This window comes from Perca fluviatilis, chromosome 6, assembly GCF_010015445.1.
Source record: "Perca fluviatilis chromosome 6, GENO_Pfluv_1.0, whole genome shotgun sequence".
Lineage (NCBI taxonomy): Eukaryota > Metazoa > Chordata > Actinopteri > Perciformes > Percidae > Perca > Perca fluviatilis.
Genome location: NC_053117.1, coordinates 21,871,026 through 21,894,670, shown reverse-complemented (window position 1 = coordinate 21,894,670; position 23,645 = coordinate 21,871,026). Strand labels below are relative to the sequence as shown.

Here is a 23,645-nt window from a genome sequence, read left to right as displayed (position 1 = left end):
TTAAATATATCTGGAATATCTGTGATATAACAAAGGTTATATCACAGGGATGTTTTCTTTTGCTTCCTATTTTTGTTGAGCCTTTCTAGTATTTACCACCTATTGCTTTATCTTTTCAGCACCAAACACTCCCATTTACTTTATTTCTGTTTCCATATTTTTTTTCCCTCTCATTGTTTTTTTTTTTTTTTAATACCGTTTTTGTATATTTTTCGATTACGTCCTTGTTTGGGGAAGCCATGTGCTGGTTTTCAGAAGGATATGCACAGCTTGTCCCTTTTTAGAAACATTCCTCCTCCCCTGTATTGCAATCACTTTTGTAGATGGTATAAGTATGGCTAGTTAGTAGTAACGCCTCACCTGGGAGTCAAAAGAGCTGATATTCTATCAAACTCTGCTACCAAAACAGGTGTAATCTGGAAAAAATCCCTTACAGACTTCTCAACCATCTCAATGGTGTCATTTTCTTTCATGTGAACAGCTCCATCCTGTGGCCGTCTCGTCACAGCCATTTTGTGTTCTTGTTGATAAGCAGTCAGCAAAATAATGCCATTAGGATGCAAAATTGAGACGGCGGCCACCACGCGGCCTATGCAAAAAAAAATAAACTCAGTATGTTAACTACTCAACGAAGCACTAGATAAACTAAACTCGGGTTTCAATTAGAGCTCAAACTACCTTGGGTGTTAATTTGTTAACAGACCTGCGTAACCATATCCCTTCTCTTTTTACTACTACATTTCAGTCGGGGTTAACCTTCATCACCTGCTCTAATGCATTGATGAGATGTTTCAATAGCACACGCTTTGCTTCTCCTGTCTCATCAGCACATTTGCTGTTCTGTGCCCTACTAAGCACAGCCTTCCCCATATCTTATCGCACTATTGACAAGTTTGGACTCCAAAAACTGACTTTTGTCCCCCCCACCCCCTCCCCTCCATTCAATGTGTGCATCTGTCCGTTCCTCCGCCTGAAAAGTGAAGAAAATGTATCGGTGGAAATCATCTCAAATCTTAGCTTTAAACACCAGTGTCTCTAGTCTTTGTTTTACAGGATTGAATGAATTGACGGACATTTCGAAGGGGAAGCAGCTGGAAAGATTCTTACATCTTGGACTCTGCCAACACTACATAAGGTCAATACTGTTGCTTTACTTTGTGGACATTGGATCACAGTCCGTCTAGCATTCCAGCTGTGAACAGTATTTCGGAGTTATTCTATTGCTTGGCTCTGTTTCTTAAATATCTTCTTCTTTCGTGGATGATTGAGCTTTCCCGAGGAAATGGAACCAAATGAGTCCCAAAAGTGCAAAAAAAACCCATCTGCTTCTGCCCCCTCGGGTCTTCTCTCCGTCCTTTTTGTTTTACTTACTCTCTTTGCTCTCTCTGAGGGAATGCAATACACTGTCAGCCCTCAGTTTATTGACATGAATCTATTGACATTTTTTGTATGTATTATATAATGTTACTGTTAATGATAAATATACAGAACTTATTTTTATTTTGTTACATTTCATATATATACATAAATATATCTATATTAAAATGTTTACAATAATTTTTTTTTTTTTTTACTTAGATTGATTATGTAAATGAAGAGTTGGAAACCCAGAAATGTTGCAGGAGGGTGTCGATGCTATCTGCTTGTAGTCTAGTTATTAGTTTTACAGTATTGACGATAATAGTATTGATAGCTGCCGTTTAACTTAGTGGAAAATGGAATGTGCATCACGAGCATGTCTTCATAATGTACCGCCAATGTAAAGCGTCACACTGCAACTGTAAAAAGGCCAAGGATTCAAGCTGCCGGTCATGTCTGTACGCCACCAAATTAAAAACTGTATTATGTAAAAAATATATATATATATATATATATATATATATATATATATATATATATATATATATAATTGAGCATATATATAATGTTAAGCTGTACCAACAGTTCAAAGTATTTGCTAATTTTACTACACTTTTGTTATGTATATGTAGGGGGAGTCTTATGGCATATAAATTCTTCAAATTGAGTCAGGAGTTTAGAAGCAGACTATATTTTATAACGGCCTTTTAAGTTATTGTGGCCAAAGCACTGATATTATATATTTGCTGTAAAGAGAATTTAAGAGTTTTATTTTTCTGATATTAAAGTTACTTAATAAAGACGGTTTCATTTTAAGACTTGTCAGTACGGTGTGATTTATTCATTATGTAAATTGGTGTTGTAATGTTGCTTGCACCCATCTTCCATATTCTGCAGGATCCTTCCAGCACCTTTCAGAACTTCACACTGCTTTCTGAGGAACCTGGGGCCCATTTCATTGAAATTGCAGCATTTGAGCTGCGATTTGCAACATGACAATTTCCTCAGCCTAATTTTGTCTACCAAAAAGCATTGGTATAGAGGTGTAATCAAAATAACTGAAAACACCTGTATGTGTATGCAGGACCCCTCAAGTTAAAGTCTTACATTAAATAGAAGTGTTGCATCCTTGTAAAAATGTTACCTTGTTGAGAAAATAAACAGGTCCCCACTTAGAGAATATCAGGCCATGTTTAATTGAAGACTCATAAGAAATACAGGTAAAATGTATATATCTGCAATCTGTCATAGTAGTCAACATACTTATTTTAGCTGTCTTTAGTCTCCTATAATAACTGCAAGTAATATAAAAAAGAAACATGTCCACCTTAAAGCACAACCGAGAACATAACCGATTCATTCTCCAGACAGGTCTTTCAGTTTCATCGATCGGATGCATAATTAAGTGAATAAATTTGACTCTTAAGCTCAGATGTAGGACAACTTCTTTGAACGATGCTTTTTTTAAATTATAGTGAAATAATCAAAGAGGGAAGAGAAAGCAACCCACTGCTTAGTTCTGCTTAATCAATTGGATAAGAAAATGGATAATTTCCTGTGACAAATGGATCCCAAGTTTCAACTAAACCTTGAAGAAATCCAATTTGTCTTTTTTCATTTCATCTGTAACCCACCAAGTCAGCACTGTCCAAAACATATTTGTTTAGGGAAAAAAACACATTTTTTAAAAGAGGTCTTTCCATATACAGATGACCAGAAAGATGATACTGTATGACATGTGGAAAATAAGCATGAACATGAGGAGAGTAAATTAAATGTGTATTCCTAATCGATGTGTGTGATCTATGACAAATGTATCGCATGCAGCGCGGGGGCAGCGGAGACAGGGGGACTCGTGTTAAAATCTTATTTTTGTGCGTCAAATCTACCTTCACCTGTTTCAACACATGCAAGAGAAATGATCATGCTTGTACTCATTTTACTTTCAAAGAGAGGCTGCACACTAATAAGTGACGGAGTTACTGTATACAAATTAGGTCTCAGGAGACAATTTGCCTTCATAAGGAGCTTGGCTGCTAAAAAGTGAGTTATATGACTAAATTGGATCATTTCCATCAGTTAGGACTATGTAGCTTCCCTCTGTTTACCTAATGCTGTTCTCATAAACCAGCAACACACCACACCAGTATACAGCAGGTGCTGGTTTCTACTCCCCTCAGATACCAGTATCCCTGTGTAATGCAGGACAAGTGAACTACTTAGTATTTTAAAAAAGAGGGTAGTGATAAAGGGGTCTATTTGCCATTAAGATTCATGCAAACATTGACATGCATTTCAAAAACAAGTTATTTACATGAATTAAAAACGAAAGAAAAACTGCAAATCAAAAAAGACCAACTCAGAACAGCAAAAAACAACCTACAAATGTGTATATGCCTTTGTAGATTGAAAGGGCAAAACATTTTAAAAAGATGTCTTAGTGTTTTTAACACAAATGCATCACAAAGTTGCCTCTGCTCACAACCCTACAAAAACAAAAAAAAATCAACCAACCTAGTCACTCCCTTTCACAACCACCTCAAAATTAAGGTTATTGAATTAAAAACAAGAAAAAAAGTAAAGTGCTAAAAATATAAAACAAATCCATTAATAAAAGTAACAAAAATAAAACCAAGAAAATATATCTATATTGCTGGGGAACGGTCCTAAATTCTCATATCTTTGTCAGTAAACTATACACAACAGACCTGGATCAAGTAGTATATTAGTGGGCTGCAAGTCAGAAGTAAGTACAATGATTCTCAACTAGGTTGGAGAGTTTGTCAGGTATGCTTGGAGATAAAAATCAATATTCATTCAAATGAATACAAATAAACATAATCACCTTTGAAATTTAATTAAAGAAACTTCCAAATTAACGTAACTGGGACAGAGTCCAGCAGCTGACTGGCCTTCTCACTCTCGTGATCACACTAGAGTTACAGTATGCTTCTGAGTAATTAGTACTCTGGTTTGCCAAAACATTGATAAACCCTGGTCCGTGTACTGTGATTAAATTAAGACATCCAAGACCAACTGTCTGCCTCTGCTCTCCATCTTACTTCAATCTTACTGAACCAAAAGCACGCCAGCTGTTTTTCTTTTTTAGCTCTCTGCGTGAAAGTGAGAAAAGGCGAGGAGTTCGCGGGTGTGTGAGATTCAGCCTTTGTGGCAGCATAAAAGAGGGCGTTTTCCAAAACCGTAACTGTACCTGAAACAGGTGGGAGGCGACCATGGTGGAAAGTGACCAATGATGAATGATCACACTTCAATGAGCATCTTGTCATCACTATTTTTGAGTGAGTGAGTGAATACATGACAGTGAATACATGACATAATCACAGTAAGTCAGTAAAAAGCAGTACATTGTATCATCAATGGGCTATTCAACTTTGCATGTCATGATGCCACACAAGGATATTCTCTGGTCCAAAACCTCAACTGGGGGCTCTTCATTTGCTCCAAAATCTTGTTTAATTCATAGGGGGAACAATGATTTGTCATTGGACACCCACCAGGCCCACTACCAGATACTAAGGTCTAAACCCGTAGTTCGACGATACCTGACCTAGAAGAGTCCACAGACTTGACCTTGTTTCAGTTCAGAGGTTGTGTCGGCTTTAGGCACGGTGCTTGTCATTTCTTCTCTGTGATATTCGTGGATGGCTGTGAAGGTCTAGCATGCCCTGATCCAAGCTGGGTGGTCTTCGACTGTGTCCAGCATCCGAGAGGCAGCGACCAGCGTGACGTTGAGCAGTGATCGCGTGAGTGCTGCTGCTTTTCTATTCGGCCTGACAGTTGACTGATCTTGCTTGTTAGCCCAGGTGAGAAGCAGTCTGTAACAGCTCGAATGGAAAATGACAATTTTCAGCAGTACTCGGGTGCCCAGACACTGGATATGTGAGTCATCTCATCCCACAGCTGTACAGCGCTCAGATGTTCTTTCATTGTTCAGTCAATCTAATGTCTGCCAGTAGTTGGTGGTTGTGGACTCTTAAGTAGTCGCTGTACATTCCAGTTTAAATGGGATCTGCAGGTGATCTATATGCATGTTGTGGTGCTTTGTAACTGTAGTTATCTGTGACGTCTTTTTCTAGTCCTACAGTTTATCATTCCAGTCATCACAAATCAAAGCCATCTATCAAAAATAGAGATAAAGATATCTTCAATACATGGCTTTGGCTCATTTTAGTGTCACTCTTGCTTAAAAAAAAAAAAAGCAAAAGTAGGGGCCACAGTGCACAAAGGTGCCTCAAACACACCTGAAAGTATTTTTTTCATGTGGGACAGCTTCAGTGCTGCAGCTGTTTCACCGGCTTCTCCACCCAAACAGTTCACTGAGGAAGACTTTCCACTGCCACTGTATGTTGCAGTGTGATGCTGCAGTTGTAAAGATCTCAGTCCAGAGGTTGTGGGTCTGCTATAGGCATAGTGTGCAGAACCTCGTCCAGTAACTGTAGAGCTCTGTGCAGGTGGATCTCGATCCAGCAAGGGGTCTCCTTGATGCTCTGGCGGGGGTAGTCGGGCCCCCAGCCCTTAACAAAACTCATCCTGAGAATACACAGCCTCCGGAGGTCGTCTACCCCGATACCGGCTGCTGCTGACAGACCTGAGAGGACGGGAGGAGAGGGAATCAGGTCACTTTGATGCTGCATATCTATGAATTGAAAAACAATTAATCCAAACCGGAAGGAATATATTCAAGTGAATTATAGTGGGATTTCAAGTGATTCCTAATAACTTGAGCTGTAACTATTAAGTTGATTATGTGATTAGTCGATAGATTGAAAATGTATTGGCAAATTACAATGTTTTGTAATTTTTCAATAGCTTACATACATTTTTTAAGGCAAAAACTCACTGGTTGCAGCCTCTAAAACGTAAATATTTGCTGCTTTTCTTAGATGACAGTAAAATTAATATCTTTTGAGTTTTGCACCGACGCAATTAAGCGATCAATCAAGAAAATGACTGGCAGATAAATCGATAATGGAAATAGTTGCAGTCCTACTATTAACCCATAAAAACAGTCTCTGTGAAAGTAACAACCTAGAGGAAAACACTAGATGCAACATTTTTAGAGCAATGAAGCCAATATTAGCAAATATTTATCATCTAATAGGAATCAATATAATATTGTATTTCTGTTATTTTCATATGCAAGTACATATTGTAGCTCACACTTGCTGCTCATTTGCAGTAAACATTTACATCAAACCACACTGCCTTTACTTCCCACTGTCTGTATGTGTGAATGTGCATGCGTTTGCAGTTAGAGTATCTTACTAATAGCTGGAGCTATTCCTCCAACTGATCCAGGTCCAGGTATATTTCCGGCCACAGCGGCAGCTTGGGCTGCAGCTGCTGCTTGAGCCGTAGCAGCCTGCTGTTGCATCTGTCTGTGGCACTGACGGAGGTCAAACACCTGGCAGGAGAGAAGAGACTTTAAATGCTGTACATACAGAAGCAATTAGCCCCCTGTAAAGGAGAATTGTAAATACCGCCACAGGCTATCAAGAGCCTAAGTAAGAGCTGGACTGTGTGTTTAAGGTATGATATCCCCTAATGAGAGACACAAGTGGAAAAGATGGAAAACTGTGGCAGTATGGGGAACATTTTATGTAACATACACACAACTACTGTATAAAACCAATGTAAAGGTCAGAATGCCTGAGGAGGCTGCATGCAAAGGGATGTTTAGAGCTCGTACTCAGCAGTTTCCAAAGAGGAAATTTAACATTTTATGAAACGTCTTGAGATATGTCCTCTTTTTACAGTCCAATGACCCATGTGCTTACCTTGATGTAAGCGCTGGGGTAGATTTTGTGAACAGCGTCTCCAGGGGCTCGGCCCGCCTCTCTGTCCAGGTAATAACTCTGAACAAACACTGCGTGGTCACTGAGGCAACGCACCCACACATCTCCTTCCCCTTTACACTCCAGCTGAACCCCTTTGCCAATGTGAAGCCTGGGAGAGAAGAAAGGAGGACAGTAGGGGAAATAAAAGGAAACAGGGAAAGAATGTGAGTATAATAGTTTCATGTGGAGTTTTCATTGTAAACAAACCCAATTTTTGTTTACATTAAACGATTTTCACCTAAAAACATTGCCTGTATCCTTAAGGCCCAGAAAGATATGCAACATTTTAATGTTTCACATCACAGCTGCAGTAAATGTTTTCACATTCTTGTAAACATGCTGGTAAAATAATAGATGGACATTTTTTTGGGGGGGGGGGCTGCTTATGAAATGTTGTTCTACAGCGCCACAAGTGGTAACAAGAAAATCCACAGGCTATTTTTAAACAAACAGGAAGGGATAAAAGGAACTAAATATAAATAAGGTGTGGATGTGTTATTTTGGATCAACATGCACCTTTGAGCTTTCAACCCATGTGTTGATGGTACAGATATTGTGGTAAGGCTGTCAAGTCTCAAATATGTAGATTTAGTACATACTCCAATCAGAACATACAGATAAGGAAATGCATTTTTCCTTAATATTTTGGGATATTTATATCTGCATCAACGCACATTTAAAGATACCACCAAGCTTGTTTCTGGTTCAAATGTCAAAAAAAAGAAGAATATATATAATATATATATATATATAAAAAATTAATATAATTCTTGCTCTACTTTAAAATGCTAGATTATTTCAGGGAGTACATTAGCAGTAGGTTTTTAAGTGTTTTGCTTTAAATATTGATGGTAACTAGGTCCCCTACCTTGCTCTCTCAATAGCCTCAGTGCGATGTACATTGCTGAGCTGACCCAAACAGAACCGGTCTCCTCCTGAGGGGTCCACATAGCCGTCCACTGTCACGATGGGGCAAGAAGAGGGCACCTTAAACGTCTCCCCGACTTGAACGTCCATCTCAAAATAAGCAATGGAGCACCAGTAGTCAGGAGCTGAAAAAGAAAGGAGAACCTAAGGTCAATGGTTTTAAGTCATGAATGGAAAATGCTTCTGGTCAAGGTAATATCACACTTTTGCGACTTTTGTTCTCTATGTATAGATATGAAATGAAGACAACCAAGTAGGGATGTTAATGATTAACCGTTTACCAACTTCGAATTGTGACAGATTAATACAATATATTATTAAAACAAAAATAAAGACGTTTTTTGCATGATAAAAGAAAAATAGGCTATAAAATCTATTTCTTAACTGCTAGTGCAAGGTTTGCACTAGCAAGTTGCGTTTTAAGCTCGTTTCGTCTGCTTAGTTCGTGGCTCTTTGCTGAATGGGTGACACATACCACTATATCAATGAGGACTATCGCAATTGTAAATGATTAAAACCATTAATCAACAATGATATTTTTCATCAATTTGTTTAATTTAAATAATTTCATTTCTTTTTATTAACTATTTCAGCACTACATGCTATGACAAAAAGGTAACCTGTAAATTTGCCATTATGACAATCAGAAGTTGTCACAGAGGCAATTAAACTGATCATATTAACACAGCTTTATATATAATCTAGTCTGACATTTTTTGAGGCAGTTGAAATGGGCAACACTGCCTTTAGCAAGGATGAATGATAGCCAACAACGGCAGTACTCTTCAAATAATCTGTGTGGGCAAAAATGTGCAAAGAAAGATCTGTTCACGCAGTTGTCTAATATACCAGACTTAAAGATTCTGTCAAGGGTTTATATTAGGGGTGTGGAAAAAAATGTAATGTATACTATTGTCCTGAAATTAGTTTAGCTCGCCATTCCCATAGATGGCCTTGCATCGAATTCACACTGACGCCTGGGCACTCTTGTCATATTCAGAAGAACGAGTGCAGCGGAAGTAGTTTAGTCGGCGCAAATAATGGCAAACGTCACAGAAATAATTATTCAACCTGCTCCATCCTCATTGAAGGCGAGAATTTGGGCAAATTTCGGCTTTTATAACCCCGAGGGGAAGACGGAACTTGATAGGAATCATGCTACATGCATGCTTTGCAAAGCGAAAGTTAAGTATTTTGGAAACACCACAAACTTGAGAACTCATGGTACGGTATCACCCGGAGATAAACATTAAAGACGTGGACGAACAACAACCTAAAGTACCGTGCCAGTCAACCAACGCACTCTTTCAATGCTCTAAACTCCCACCGAACTCTGACCGAAAAGCTCTTTTTATTTAACAGTTTTATTTTATACTTGAATTAAATGTTTTTGAAAGCTGGCCAAAGCTTGGCACTTTTTAGTTGGAAAGGTTTTTATTTTTGTATGTAGACATATAAAGTAATATCAAACTACATTTAATTTGTTGTGTTTCTTTTCTTTTAAATTGTATGTCTACTGCAATCACATGGGGAAAGTAACTACATTTACATACTGTGAATCGTTTTTTGAATCGAAAATCGATTGTGAATCGAATCTTGAGCCTAAAAATCGATATCGAATCGTGACATTTTCTGAATCGTGCACCCCTAGTTTATATACTTTTGAATTGTGTGTTCTCACCTGGATGATTAGATATAGGAGGCTGAAAGGCGAGCTCATTATGGACTGGCCCTGAGAGAAAGAGAGAGCAAGGGAAGTGATCACCCACTTTGCAAAAAACAAATTTAAGTATGCAATTTTGTCTGCGTGTTACCTTACAGCTAGCTGTAAGCCAATGACAGGGTGTACTTACAGTAGTGTGTTGGATGTGGCATAGGAGGGTGGTGCTGTAGATGGCCATTGGTGTGGTGGGGTATGTTGGGGGTGAAACTGTTGTTCCTAGACCATGTTGAGCTGGCACCTGAGGAGAAAAGGAGAACATAAGTCAGAGATCCACAGATGGACCGATAATGAGCACAAACTCACAAATGTAGTGCGGTTGTAACAATTCATAAACAGAACCAGAAAATGCCTTAAATATGAATGATTTAAAATGAGACAATAATGTCTAACTGTCAATTACAGACACAATTTTGCAAGTACAATATGGGTCTGTCTATGTCTGAGTTTGTTTGTCCTGTATCCCTGTATATTTTACAACTGTATCTTACTGCCGGATCCAGCAGCAATGGCAGGGAAGGATGATGTTGAGGCAGAGGTGGAGGCCTCAGCAGATGGGAGCAGGTTTGGGGTTGCAAACGGTTCAGAGGGGGTTGGGCGGCCGGCAGATGGGGGGTGTTGGATGGTCTGGATGGAATGCCCTCCCTCAATTGAGGGCATACTCTGAGGTCCATCAAAATCGTACTCATCCTTAACCATCTGTGCAGAGCTAGGCCCAGAACTGGTCAGTGTCAGTCCTGATAAGTCTGTAGACCAAGGAAAAGCATGAAGAGGTGAAACAGGTTATTGACAATGCCAGCTTCTTATCTGCATTGCTAAAGAAATAGTCCCTTGTGATACAGACGGTGGGTTAGGTTAGGCTAACTAAAAAACGGAATAAACTAAAATGGGCACATGCACAGTGCAATGTCACTACCTCAAGAAAAGTCACGACAGTTGAATGATTTTAAGTAAAGTTACTGGACCACACCAGTAATTCTGCATGTTTTAGCCCACAAGCAACTGTGTTGCTGACAATTGCTAAAACCCAGTGTTTACATCGATTTCCTCCTTTAAAAAGGCAGCTTTTGGTGTCAGTTCAGTTTAGTACGCTATAACAGAGAACTGAAACTTTGGCACTAAATGTCTTACCGTTATGTAAAGATTCAATGGGTTCTATTGCACCCCGTATACATTTTATCAGATTTTAAAAACACTAACTGAAAACCTCCATGTAACTCACCTATGCCAGGCGACACCACTCTCTCATAGTGATAGGGGTTGACACACACATTGTCACACTTGAGGTCAAAGGCAAACTGGCAGTATTTGACGTGCTTCAGTTCATTCTTATGCAGGTCAGGCCACCGCCACAGCCGGGCGTAGATTACATGAGGGAACCCTTTACGTCCAGCCACCTGGGAACAACAACAACAACATAGAGAAACAATACCGGAAAACAGAGTTAATTCATTTGGAAACTCACTGTCCTTATAGCTGAGGTCAAACAAAGCTCGTTTTCCACAGGTGTAGCGAACATTATGCTGAATAAGGGACTGCCATGGGTTTTATTTTAATTCATGAAACAAACAAATTGTAATGCAGCTAAATGGTATTTGATGTTTTTGTTTAACTGTTACTTCATTGATAAGCAATTGAATTGGATGCCTTGATAGTTTATTGTAGATGAAAATGACTTGAAAAAAACTTCCAAACATCAAAAGGTTTATCATTTGCCAAAGCTTGTCAAAACTCATCAACACTACGGTGTTGCCTACCTGCAGCCGTCCATCCAGTGTCCTCTGAATGGTCACACACTTGCTGGGATGGGCCCCATTGGTGGTGATAGCTGTGATGAGGGAGTCAAGCTCGTCTTTTTTCTCCTTTAGCTTTTTCACCAGGCTCTCGATGGCCCGCTTGGCAAACGTCTCGCTCTCACCACCCTGTCTGTGACACATCAGGCTGTGCACAATGCTCAGACAGGCATCATTGCTGGTAGGTGTGTTGGTGATGGACATCTTGATTTCTGTGTCTGACTGCAGTTTCTGAGAATATATATGTTGTTGACACAGTTTCACTTAATCAGGAAGCCGGAGCAGAGACAATCTTCACAGCAATACAGCTGTAGTTGAGGCAGTTGTGTGACCACACAAACCTCTCAGCATCAGGAGGAAAGGCGACAAGGTCTGAAAAAGAGGACAACATGCAAGTTGATCAAACTGTTTTAAAGAGGTGTTCATTCAACTTTACGGTGGTTTAGATGGCTGTAGTTTGTGGTGCTGTTGAGTTGTATAGCGTTTTACAAGGTCATTCTATTTGGTCAACCTCAATGAATATACTGTATTAGACAATCACTAAAGGTCCCATATAATGCTAATTTTCAGGTTCATACTTATACTTCTGTGTTTCTACTAGAACATTTACATGCTTTAATGTTCTAAAAACACATTATTTTTGTCATACTGTCTGAATATACCTGTATATTCCTGTCTGAAAAGCTCTGTTTTAGTCTCTTTAAACTCCAACTTCCTTTAGCTCTGATTGGTCAGCGTTTCCAGGCCTTCCACATCTGCGCTCTCTGCGTCATTGTAGGCGTCGAATGACTTTAATGGCACTGTAGCAGCACTTTATATTTATACATAGCTGTGATATCACAACTCCACAAAAGTCCTGATGGCTCGTTTAAATGGACCGCTTCTGAATACAGGCTGCGTGTATTTCTCTGTGGATTAAGCATTTTGATACTTTCATAGTATTTATATAACGTTAGCACCTCAACTTGCTTTATAATAAGAAAATACATGGAAATCTCACTTTAAACAAAAACTGAACATTATAATCTACATATCAGATTGCATGGATTTAGATATTTATTACAGGGCTGTTGTTAGAGCTGCAAATATTAATCGATTGATTGACAACTATTAAATTAATCTGCAACTATTTTGATAAATCGTTTTGAGCCATTTCATGTAAAGATTCTTTGTTAATGCAGATTCTTAAGTGTGAATGTTTCCTGGTTTCTATAATCCCTTTATTTATTTTTTTGTGAACAAAACAAGACATTTGAAGACGTCATGTTGGGCTATGGGAAACACTGATCGAGATTTTACACAATTTTCTGACATTTTATATAGACCAAACAACTAATCGCGAAAAAAAATTGACAGATTAATCAAATATGAAAATAATCCGTTAGTTGCAGCCCTAGCTAGCTAGCTATTGTATTAGCTAGATGACATTAGTTATAGCTAGATCACCTAGCTAGGTGTAAACCGGCAACTAAGCGTAGAACTGATCAAGTAAGTTCAATTAAAAATAGGCTGTAACGTTATAATGTTACCTCTTTATTATTTACTTACATTTAGAACATTTTGATGATGTCAGTTACTGTCATTTGCTATTGTGCTGTAATGTTGAGCAAATCCGGATGACAGATTAGCTTTCTAGCGAAAACCGACAAACGCACAATAATTCTGTTAGGATGTGGGTGGGAGACAGGAGGCATGAACCAACTATAACGTATCGTTTAACGAAGTTTTAGCAGTATACTGATAACGCTAGCTCGCCAACAACATAATAACAAGACCAAACATCATTTTTACATATGCGTTTCAATTTAGAAAAACCCGGAACTGTTTATTCTAAGTTTAAGTAGTTGTACTCGCTTGCCTTGTCTAGCGGCGCCACTCTGGCTGCCGTCAGCCCGGTGAAGTTACAGCATAGGGACAAAACTAGCCGGAAGTAAATAGTTCTCGTCTTCAAAATAAAGGTAACACTTCTTAAAAGCAAAAAAGGGTAAAACCCTTATTTAGTGTAGGCCTATTAGGTATGTAAAAGATGATTGTTGACACATATTTAATATATCTAATGTGCTGTGTAAGACAATAGAGGCTATTAAGATTATCTGATACCAACAGCAAATTTATGAAAGTCATTTTAATCTGATTTGACATTGACTTATGCTCCGATATACCTAATTGTGTTACTCACATTTTAAGCGGATCTGCCTGCCACTAATATTTATTGTGAAATGTATTTACTGCTCCATCAGGCGCTGTGAGCTGCGTGTATGTGGATTACTGATCAGGTAAGGTTTTACCCTGAAGAGCCTAACCGGATATCTCCGGGTTTTTTTTTAAATATCTTAACATCGGATTGGCTAGCTACCTGCTAGTAAAAACATCAGCTAGCACCAATGCTTGTTGATATAGCAAACTAGCTAACGTAGCATGCTACTATAAGGCTAGCAGGCGTGTTTGTTTATTATGCCGCAGCACAAACATTCGTTGGCTACTTAGGTCGATATGTAGCGTCTAAATAACGTTATGCTGCGAAAAACATTGGTTCATAAGTGAGCGCTATGTAGTTTATACATTGAAAACGAATTAAAACTATGTAAACAGCTAGCGACCTGGAGTTAGCTGGTGTGGCAGCTAGCAGGAGAGCCCTGCCTCTGTCCCAAATTACCGTGCCGACGGGGCCAGCGGTGGGGTGTGCAAATCCTGTATACCTCCTGGATTATCCTCATAAAATTCACCGCCTGTTTACAAAAACATGGTGAATTGCATCCCTTGTCCGCAAGCCATAGATTTCCATTCTCAAAACTAGAGCGCGGATCAAGTCAAATCTCAGATTTCGTATCAAGTCCCGACCCACTCACGCACTTCTCATTCTAGTTCCTTAAAGGCGCGGTGCGCATGCGTAACATGAGTTACGGGGGTGAAGGAAGGAAGGAAAGAAAGAAAGAACATTCTAATGTTCTTTCTTTCTTTCTTTCTTTGTTATTATTTTTATTCTATGCGTTTGAAAAGAGTTTTGAGGTGCTTGGGCTACTCGGAAATTTAAGAAAATTGGTATGCCGAACTCTTCCTAGAGATTTAACCTGATTAACTTCAAAATTGATGATTAGAATCTAAAGACTTTGGCGAAGCTAAATTGCGAAGCTTTTTAGTGCACTGCACGCCAAAACGTTGTGGGTGGGACATGGCATTGATTTTTCATGCTTCGTCATGAAACAAGAAGGGGATAGTAGGCTAACTAGACATAACATTGTCCAAACTGCTCAGATAAGGTACCTGGCCTGAAGACATCTACATGTTAATATTGAGATATTATTATAGCGCCCCAATGGCAATAGGAATGTCCTCTACCTAATGGGTTTACCAGATCCACCCATGGATGATCCACCTCAAATGTGTTGAGGAAAGCCTTTAGACCTTGATGATGCTTACTTTTTTGATTTTTTGTTAAAGAGTGTCGCTGTGGCGGCACGGTGAACTTCGATGTTACATCATGAAACAAAAAGTTGTTGTAACTTGAACATCTATTGTCTGATCTGGCCTAAATCTCTCAAACATAATGTTAGTCCAAGCCTTAATTGAATCACATGGGCCCCAGACTTGATTATGGCAAATTGGCTCAATAGCGCCCCCTTCAAAATGTCAAAGAAGTAGCCTACCCCCTGCACTGAGTTTCACCTAGACATATGAGATTTGGTATGCATATGTATCTTGTCCAGACTTACAAAAAAGCCTCTTGGAGCCATACCCTTAACCTGTCAGAATATCAGATATATTAATCTTAATGTACAAATTCTGGACACTTTTGACCTTTTTTAGGGGTTATACTCAAAGAAACTCCTCCTACAGATTTGACTTGACCTGACCTCAAAATTTGTCAGTATAATCGAAAGACCTTGGCGGAGCATAATTGCGAAGCTTTTTCGTTATCATCATGGGCGTTTCCTAAAAAACAGGAAGTTACAGTCCTTTTGATTTGATGTCCTCTTCCTAGCTGTTTTACCAGATCCACCTCAAAAGTGTTAAGGAAAGCCTTAAGACCTTGATGATGTGTCAATTTAAAGATTGTGATTTTTTTGATGAAGGGCGTTGCTATGCTGGCACGGCGAACTTTGATGTTACATCATGAAACAAAATATTGTTGTAACTTGAACATACATTGTCAGATCTCACACACATCTTTAATACATGATGTTAGTCCAGGCCTAAAGTGATCCACATGGATCTCAGGCTTGATTATGGTAAATTGGCTCAATAGCGCCCCCTACAACATTTAAAAAAAAGTAGCCCCTGCACTGCGTTTCACCTAGACCTATGAGATTTGGTATACATATGTATCATGTCCACATTAACAAAAAAGCCTCTTGGAGCCATACCCTAAACCTAACAAAATGTCAGCTATATTAATATTAATGTGCAAATTATGGATGATTTTTACCATTTGCAGGCTACTTTAACGAACTTCTCCTACAGATTTAACCCAATTGACTTAAAAATTGGTCAATACAATCTTAAGACGTTGCCAAATCTAAATTGCTAAGCTTTTTCACTTGCATCCAATGGTGTGGGCGTGGCTAGGTGTCAAATTACCATATAACGCTGCAAAACAGGTAGTTGTTTGTAACTCCAGTGTACATTGTCTAATCTGGTTCAAATTTGTTATGTTTAGTTAGTAGATGAGTCAATAATGAGTTGTAGTCATAGCGCCACCTACTGGCGACAGGAAGTATGCCCTAACGAAAATCTTTCGATTTAGCTGAAATTTGCATGTTGTTTAAACATGATATACAGCAATATGACGTATAAATAGTGTGTTCTCTAGCGCCACATAGTGGACACAGGAAATGGTGCACAATTTGAAATATGTAATTTCCAACGCTATGCACTACATGGAGGGAATAAGAATGCATTTTTCGTGCAGTGTCCGACGGTCATAGAAATACACGGCCGCGTCGACTGGGAGCTGCAGGCACCCCTGACGTGTGTGAAGTGCGAGGGCCCGCTCATTGCTGCTTGCAGCTTTAATTATTATTTGCAGTGCATGTGTGCAAGGGGCTTTAGCTACTTAAATACTACTTTTACTGTTCTAGCTTCTAAATTATATATTACTGTTATTACTGCAGGTGCTGGTAGTCTATTTCTTTTACCACTACTGCAAGTGTATTGCTTCCACTAGGCTACCTACTGTTATTTCTACTACTGCTGTTACATGGCAACACAAATAAAGCATGACCAGTGAAAAACAAACAAAATAATGATAGATAGATAGATAGATAGATAGATAGATAGGTAGGTAGGTAGGTAGGTAGGTAGGTAGGTAGGTAGGTAGGTCAAAAAGAAAGTCATAAACTAAAATGAATAGTAAAAATGTAGACACTGATAGAATACTTTTTAACATACACAATGTAACATACAGGGTATTACATCAAAACAGACTGGGATGTCCAACAGACATTTTCAGAAAAAAGCTTAACTTACTGTCATAAATTGAAGAGAGTTTGTTGTTTGTTGTGTGTATGTTGTGTAAAACGCAACATACCTTTCTCACTGAATAGCTGGTTTACAGTATAAATGCTTCTGTCACTCCACTGCTTACAAGCAAAGGGTTTGTTACCAGACATTAAGTGTGTGTTGTGCCAAATTGGGGTGTTCAAATGCCACTTGTTGGTGTAGCCTAGTTGCTCCTCCACCTGTTTAAAGTTGATCAATGTGTTGGTTATAATAGGGCCATAGGCTAGCATACACTTTTTTGGACACACACCTGCAAAGGCAAGGTCTTGCAGTCTTAGACTTCCAGTGAGGTTTTGCTCTATTTCTCTCCATGGGACTGTAGATGAGGGGTCCATCCACACTCTGAGGGCCCGTAGCTGAAAGTCTCTGTTTGTTCTGTATGTCTGAATGATAAATGGTGCTAATAAAAAATTATCTAAAAAAAATACTATAAAATAGACAGTAAAATATAACATGCATTTTGCTCTCAACCTCATCCAAATCATAATTTCTGTGTTCCCATGGGTGCTCTAGTTTCCACCCACCATCAAAACCATGTATGTTAGTATATTATGGGTTAATGCAGAGGATACATTTAATTTCAGTGTAAGTGCTGAGAAATGTCAAGTATTGAATGCATGCCCTACACCACTGACTCCTTGGCTTTTGGAATTTTGGTGTCTAAAGTGGACTGCCTCTTGTTACAAGCCTAAGCCAAGTTTGCAACAGCTTCATGACTCCGTACCATACAGACAATAAAAAAAAGATGTTTGTCTGACAGTAACCATAGCTGTCATTAGCACCATCTGAATATCACATGAAAAAAATGGAATTACACTTTAGTTTGTCTCATTTCTCACATGGCTGACAGAAAAATTACCAAGGAAATATCCACTGTGGCCAGGTAGGGAGAACCGGGGCGAAAGTAACACGGGACGAAAGTAACAAAGTGATTTTCTCTGAGCCCTGACTACATTTGCATTTCAAGCTATGACAGCACTTTCAGCACGCAGCCAGTGACGGAGCCGCAAAATATCACGTGATTTCATCATTGTTTCCCGCTGTTATGTCCTGAAAGCTGTTTTCGAGTACGGTAAGTAAATTACTGAAGCGGTACTTTTTTTCTATTTACAAGTTGTGTTTCTCGTTTCATGTGTCACAGTAATTATCAATCTACAGGTTATTTAGTGCTGTAACACATATGATCAAGTTTGTCTTGTCAGAGTTTTTCAGTATACAAGTAATTCGGGTTTAAATGTCAGGAGTTCCAGTCGGGACGAAAGTAACACTTGTTACTTTCGTCCCGCTGCTAATAAGGTGATTTTCTCTGTGTTGCAGAGTTTATTAAAACATGTTTATGTCATATTATACCAACAGAATATGCCAAGAGTGAGGGGCAGAAAGACAGACAGAGGTCTGATTCAGCCAGATGTGTATGAGAGGGCGTTTCTGGACATATCTGTAAGACACATTAGTCTTAGGGCAGCTGCAAAGTCGCATGGCATATGCCATGTCACTTTGCTCCGATACTGCAGGAGGGCAGAGAACAGCAGGGAGAAGACTAGACCACCAGGGTACAGGTCACACACCAAAGTCTTCTCTGTGGACCAAGAGAGGAAGCTGGAGGCTTATATTAAGAGGGCAGCTGATATTTATTTTGGCCTGTCTCCTAAGGAGGTTAGTGTAGTAACGTTACAGTAAAACATTCAAAATGCAGCTCACTTACACACTGCTCTTACTATAACCAGTTTAAATGCTTATCAAAATGTGAGATTTGTATATTCTTTAAATAGATTTTTCATTTTTATTCAAATTTTTATTGACATTACATTTGATTTCTCCACTGTCTGCAAAGCTGTTTCTAGGTTTCACTAGAGGAACATTGAGGAACAGCTGATTTCGGTAGGTCACCCTCACATTTTATCCCTCACATTTAGGTTAGCCGTACCTTAGCTTTTCCACCTCCACCTCCACCTATGCCTTTTTTGTGTTTCCATCCAGATGTTTTTATGCACATTTTGAATTTACACATAAAAACATGACTACTGATAGATTATTTTGAGATTTTATGCCAATTTAGTTTAATTTTCATATTCTTCATACTGTTGAATGTTTTATAAAATGGATTGACATTGCCAATAAAAAAATATTCTAAACAAATCAAGGTTTTACTGTCTTATATTTGAAACATTTGATGAAACTGAAATTTTAAATGAAAATGTAATTTAATATATTTTTTTTGCAAAGATAAAGGACAAAATATGTTTGCAGTTACATATTAACAAAGTTATAGTCAGATATATTTAATGAAAACAAGAGTAATAAAAAAAATCTAGCTTGTATTGTTGTGTTACTTTTGACCCACCTGTGTGTTACTTTCGTCCCTACTGATGGGGTCGAAAGTAACAATGTGCAACTTATGTTCAAAGTGAAATTATACTGAAGTCATTCGACATTTGTACAAAATACCACCTGGTATTGATAGACCACACTTGTGAGTTATTGACCACAGCAAAAATATATCTCTGTCTAAAACAATATCTTTTAAAAATATGTTTTTCTGAAAAATGGTACTTTCGCCCCTGCTCTCCCCTAATACTGACACTTTCAAAGCAGTTTATGGGGGTAGTGAAGTTTAATGATTCTGGAGCAGCTAGCAGATAATAGAATAGGACTTGATTACAACAGCACATCAAAGATATTCAAATCCTAACAGCACAAAGTTAGATGCTGTGGTTGGTTGAAGCAGATTTTCTTCAGGGTCGCCACAATGATGATGCTGAGGTTGATCAGACCATTATACACCCCTGTGACAACAACCATCCCTCAGAGGCAAGACCCATCGCTGCTCTGTGTGTGTGTGTGTGTTAATGAGTATACACTGTACATCCATCAACAGAGTCAGAAACATAAATACAAATGGACAGGCAAGAGGGGAGCTTAAGGGATGTGATCTGACTGTCTCTCTATCAGACTGAGGGGAAAAAAACATACAGGATAAAGTGACAGCAGCTTTCCAACTCAGCACCCTGGAACACTTGTTTATAATCACATCGCTTCTTCACCTCTGCATTTTTTTATTTCCTCTAAATTCTCAAGCCCTCTAATCTAAAAATGAAAATATTGAGATTTTATGTATTTGTAGATTTTTTGCCCCTTAATTACTGTTGCAATGCTTATCAAGGTTTCCGTTCTCGCACAGCACATATAGACCCTTTGCACGTGACGTCACATTCTACTCCCGCGAATTATGAACGCCATGACGGGCGGCGGAAGAGCTCTTCTGTAGACGGACGGCAAGTCAAACGAGAACGTGTTCGCTGCTGATATACTGTCTATGGTTCACTGTTCTTGTTCTCACATACACAATCTGCAGAGTAATCCTCACCAACACAAGCATGTGTATGTATTGCCTTTCTGTTTTAAATGACTGATAAATAATAAAACTTCCTCACCCAGCTAGCTGCCATGCTAACCAGCTGTTCCTGCTAACAGGTCCCACATAACTATCATCAGTTATTCACTGACCGACATATCCCAAAAAGAAAGCCGTTCCCTTGATCATTTAACTTAACACGCATACAAAAAATATTGGTTAAATTAAAGATGACATGGCACGGAAACTAGCTTCAAAAAGGCCAAACAACCAAATTAAATGATTACCTACCCTAATTAAATCCTACCCCGGTTAGCCGACCAGCTAGCTAGCTGTCGAAATGTCCACCGGTCACCGGTAGTATAATCACAGAAAAGACGATGGCTAGATGTTACATTATGTGTGGTTAATACTGATCATAGACACTCCGTGATTTACTGCATGGATTAACGTGTAATGTATTATTTCCCAGAGCTGGGATGCGTTCAGGCATCCATTAGAAAGTTGCATCGGCTCAGCCAGTGAACAACGGTGCGTGCCTCTAGCTAGCTTTGCCCTGCTTGTCTATAGCCGTTAGCTGCTAGCTGCCGTCCTGTGAGTGTATTCAGACAGGCTTCTGTGATAATCATCCCAATAACAATCCACGGTGGTGTGGCTATGTCCTCCAGAGGACAGGTCTTGTCCACGTAATGAAGTGTATTCCCCCTAAAAAAAGTAGTTAGTGTTCGGTAGTAGCGTGCTAGTTGTTAGCAAGAAAAGGTAAACAGTAGTGTGCCGATCGGAGCGTAGTGTGTGAAGAGTGAAGGGCAGATTTGTTTACAAGGGAAGAAGCTTGGAGTAACGTAACTATGGCGAATATAGCAGATATACAACACACGGACGAGCCTTTTGAGTTATATGGTCGTCCTTATTTATTCGAATCCGAGTATACAGATGAAAAACTAGCCTCACAAGAGTTGGAAAGAACGAGACAGACAGAGGGGCAACAGGCAGATGAACTTGCTGCTCCAATCATAAGCTAAAGCTAGCCTTCAGTAACTGGAAGACATAGCCACACCACCGCTGCTCCGTGGATTGTTATTGGGATGATTATCACAGAAGCCTGGCTGACTACACTCACCGGACGGCAGCTAACGGCTAACGGCTAGCGGGGCAAGCTAGCTACCGGCAGGATCGAGACAGGGACCAGGGTAGGTGAATTTAAACAATGTCTGAAGAAGCCATGAAGAAGAAGAAGATGGTATTATTATTATTACAGTTTATTTAGTGTTATTTATTTGAAACTAATGAAACTTTCCGCTCGTCTACTACACTGTTTAGCTTGTGCTTCCGGTGATTCTGCCGTCCGTCATGGCGTCGTCACGTGGTCGTGGTCACGTGTTTGCAAAGGGTCTATACAGTTTAGCCTACACTGATAATGCAGGCAGATTTGTAGTTTTTTAGTGTCTTCGTTCTTTTTAAAACAATGAGTCCTTGATTTCATAAGGAGGTAGACAAAAGTAGGCTTCTCATTTCTAGCCGGCGAATCTGAAAACTTACTGAAAAAAAAAAAAGTAAACTGTGTGTGACATAGATAGCTTTTCACAAAACCTTCCACAGACTAATCAATAATAATAATCACAACGATCTATCAGGTCAACATTTCACTTTGTCAAAACACTTTGGTTTATGACCAAATACTTGCCAACTAATGACATTCCTACCATCCTCGGCTGTAGTTTATATTTAGTGTTAATTAGCAAATGTTAGCATGCTAACACACTAAGTATTGCTGTAGACTCAGTAGTCTTGTTAAACAGTATGTTTCACTTTTTATGTTACCAGAGAAAAGGCTGTTTAGGATTAAGACTAACTGATATGTGTGATTAACATATGGCTACTTTGGTAACGTCCATATACTCATCCAAAAGCTTTCTGTCGGTACACGATCCGTTCTGCCTGCACGATCCGTTCTGCACATGCGCAAAATGTTCGCGCATGCGCTGTTGTATGAGGATTCACGACCCTGCACGATCTGTTCCACGCTTCCGGTCGACAGCCAAGCTAACGTAAGTTTAGCTAACAGCTAATTCGGCTAACCGCTAGCTGAGACAGCATGTAATAACTTTAAAAGACCCTCAAAATAAAACTTGAAAATAAAAGTTAACATATATAACAGCTGTTACGTCAGTTCTACTTTACTTGTGCTCATTTAAAATACAATCACTCAATATTTGTCTTTATTGTTATTACTGTAAAGTCTTAATTTAGCTATAGCCTGCTTCTCCCATTAAGTTTGACTTAAAGTTATTTTAGACTGAATCTAGCTGTCTGCTAGTGGTTAGCCGAATTAGCTGTTAGCTAAACTAACATTAGCTTCCCGGTGGAGGCTAGCCATAGGCTAGCATGGAACAGATCATGCAGGTCGTATCCTCGGTAAAACAGTATTATCTTGCGCATGTGCAGAACGGATCGTGCAGGCAGAACGGATCGTGTACCGACACTTTCTTCACACCTTCTGCTCCTTCTACTTTCCTCTCCACTTTTGAACCCCTTCCTCTGAAGCCTGAGCACATCACATGAGTGGGGGTTGTATTAAATCAAAAAAATTTCCACTTCAGTGGGATTCAGGAAATTGTCTTCCCTGCGGGGAAGTTAACGCAGATGGAGGGATGGATATATGGAAACATGGAGAGATGGATGGAGGAGTAAAATTGGTGGAAGGATTTAGAGAAGGGAGGTATTTGGAGGATGGATGGATTGGTGGTGAGCATCAGAGAGTGGAGGGAGGGAGTGATGGAAAAAAGAGAAGAGAGGTGTGTGAGAGGAGATGGCTGAGCGGTCTGTTTGAAGATAAGTCAGAGAGGCAGTAGTGAGGAGGTCTGTAACCGTAAACACACACACACACACACACAAACGAACAGATGTGTGTGCGCACTCACGCTTGAACTCACACACATGCAAACACACACAAACACAAATACACTCACTTACTGGACTTGCGCACACTCTGCCCCACGGCGAGGTGGTAAAAGGCCACGGCTGATTGGGTGCTGCAGGCTTATTTTGCCTCGAGTGGCAGAGCAGTGCATGTTGGGATGTTTGGATACAAATGCAGTCATCCATGCAGGCATGAGGTAGGTCACCCTCTTCTC

General features: G+C 39.4%; 1 protein-coding gene across 3 annotated transcripts; it reads right to left on the bottom strand.

Annotated features, from left to right (window-relative positions):
- Positions 1-2,531: 2,531 nt before the first annotated feature.
- On the bottom strand, positions 2,532-14,541 carry LOC120560549 (mothers against decapentaplegic homolog 4-like). Of its 3 annotated transcripts, none has more exons than XM_039803170.1 (10): positions 14,258-14,541; positions 11,622-12,029; positions 11,087-11,261; positions 10,356-10,610; positions 9,998-10,105; positions 9,826-9,876; positions 8,086-8,269; positions 7,158-7,326; positions 6,646-6,784; positions 2,532-5,968 (listed from the first exon to the last, which is right to left on the bottom strand). In XM_039803170.1, exons 2-10 carry the CDS (start codon positions 11,859-11,861, stop codon positions 5,757-5,759), a joined length of 1,533 nt encoding a protein of 510 aa, XP_039659104.1. In that variant the 5' UTR covers positions 11,862-12,029; positions 14,258-14,541; the 3' UTR covers positions 2,532-5,756. The 3 variants fall into 3 exon arrangements, with proteins under 3 accessions (XP_039659104.1, XP_039659105.1, XP_039659106.1); XM_039803171.1 differs by having other exon boundaries at positions 14,314-14,541; XM_039803172.1 differs by lacking the exon at positions 14,258-14,541 and adding an exon at positions 13,206-13,502.
- Between the last annotated feature and the right edge of the window lie 9,104 nt (positions 14,542-23,645).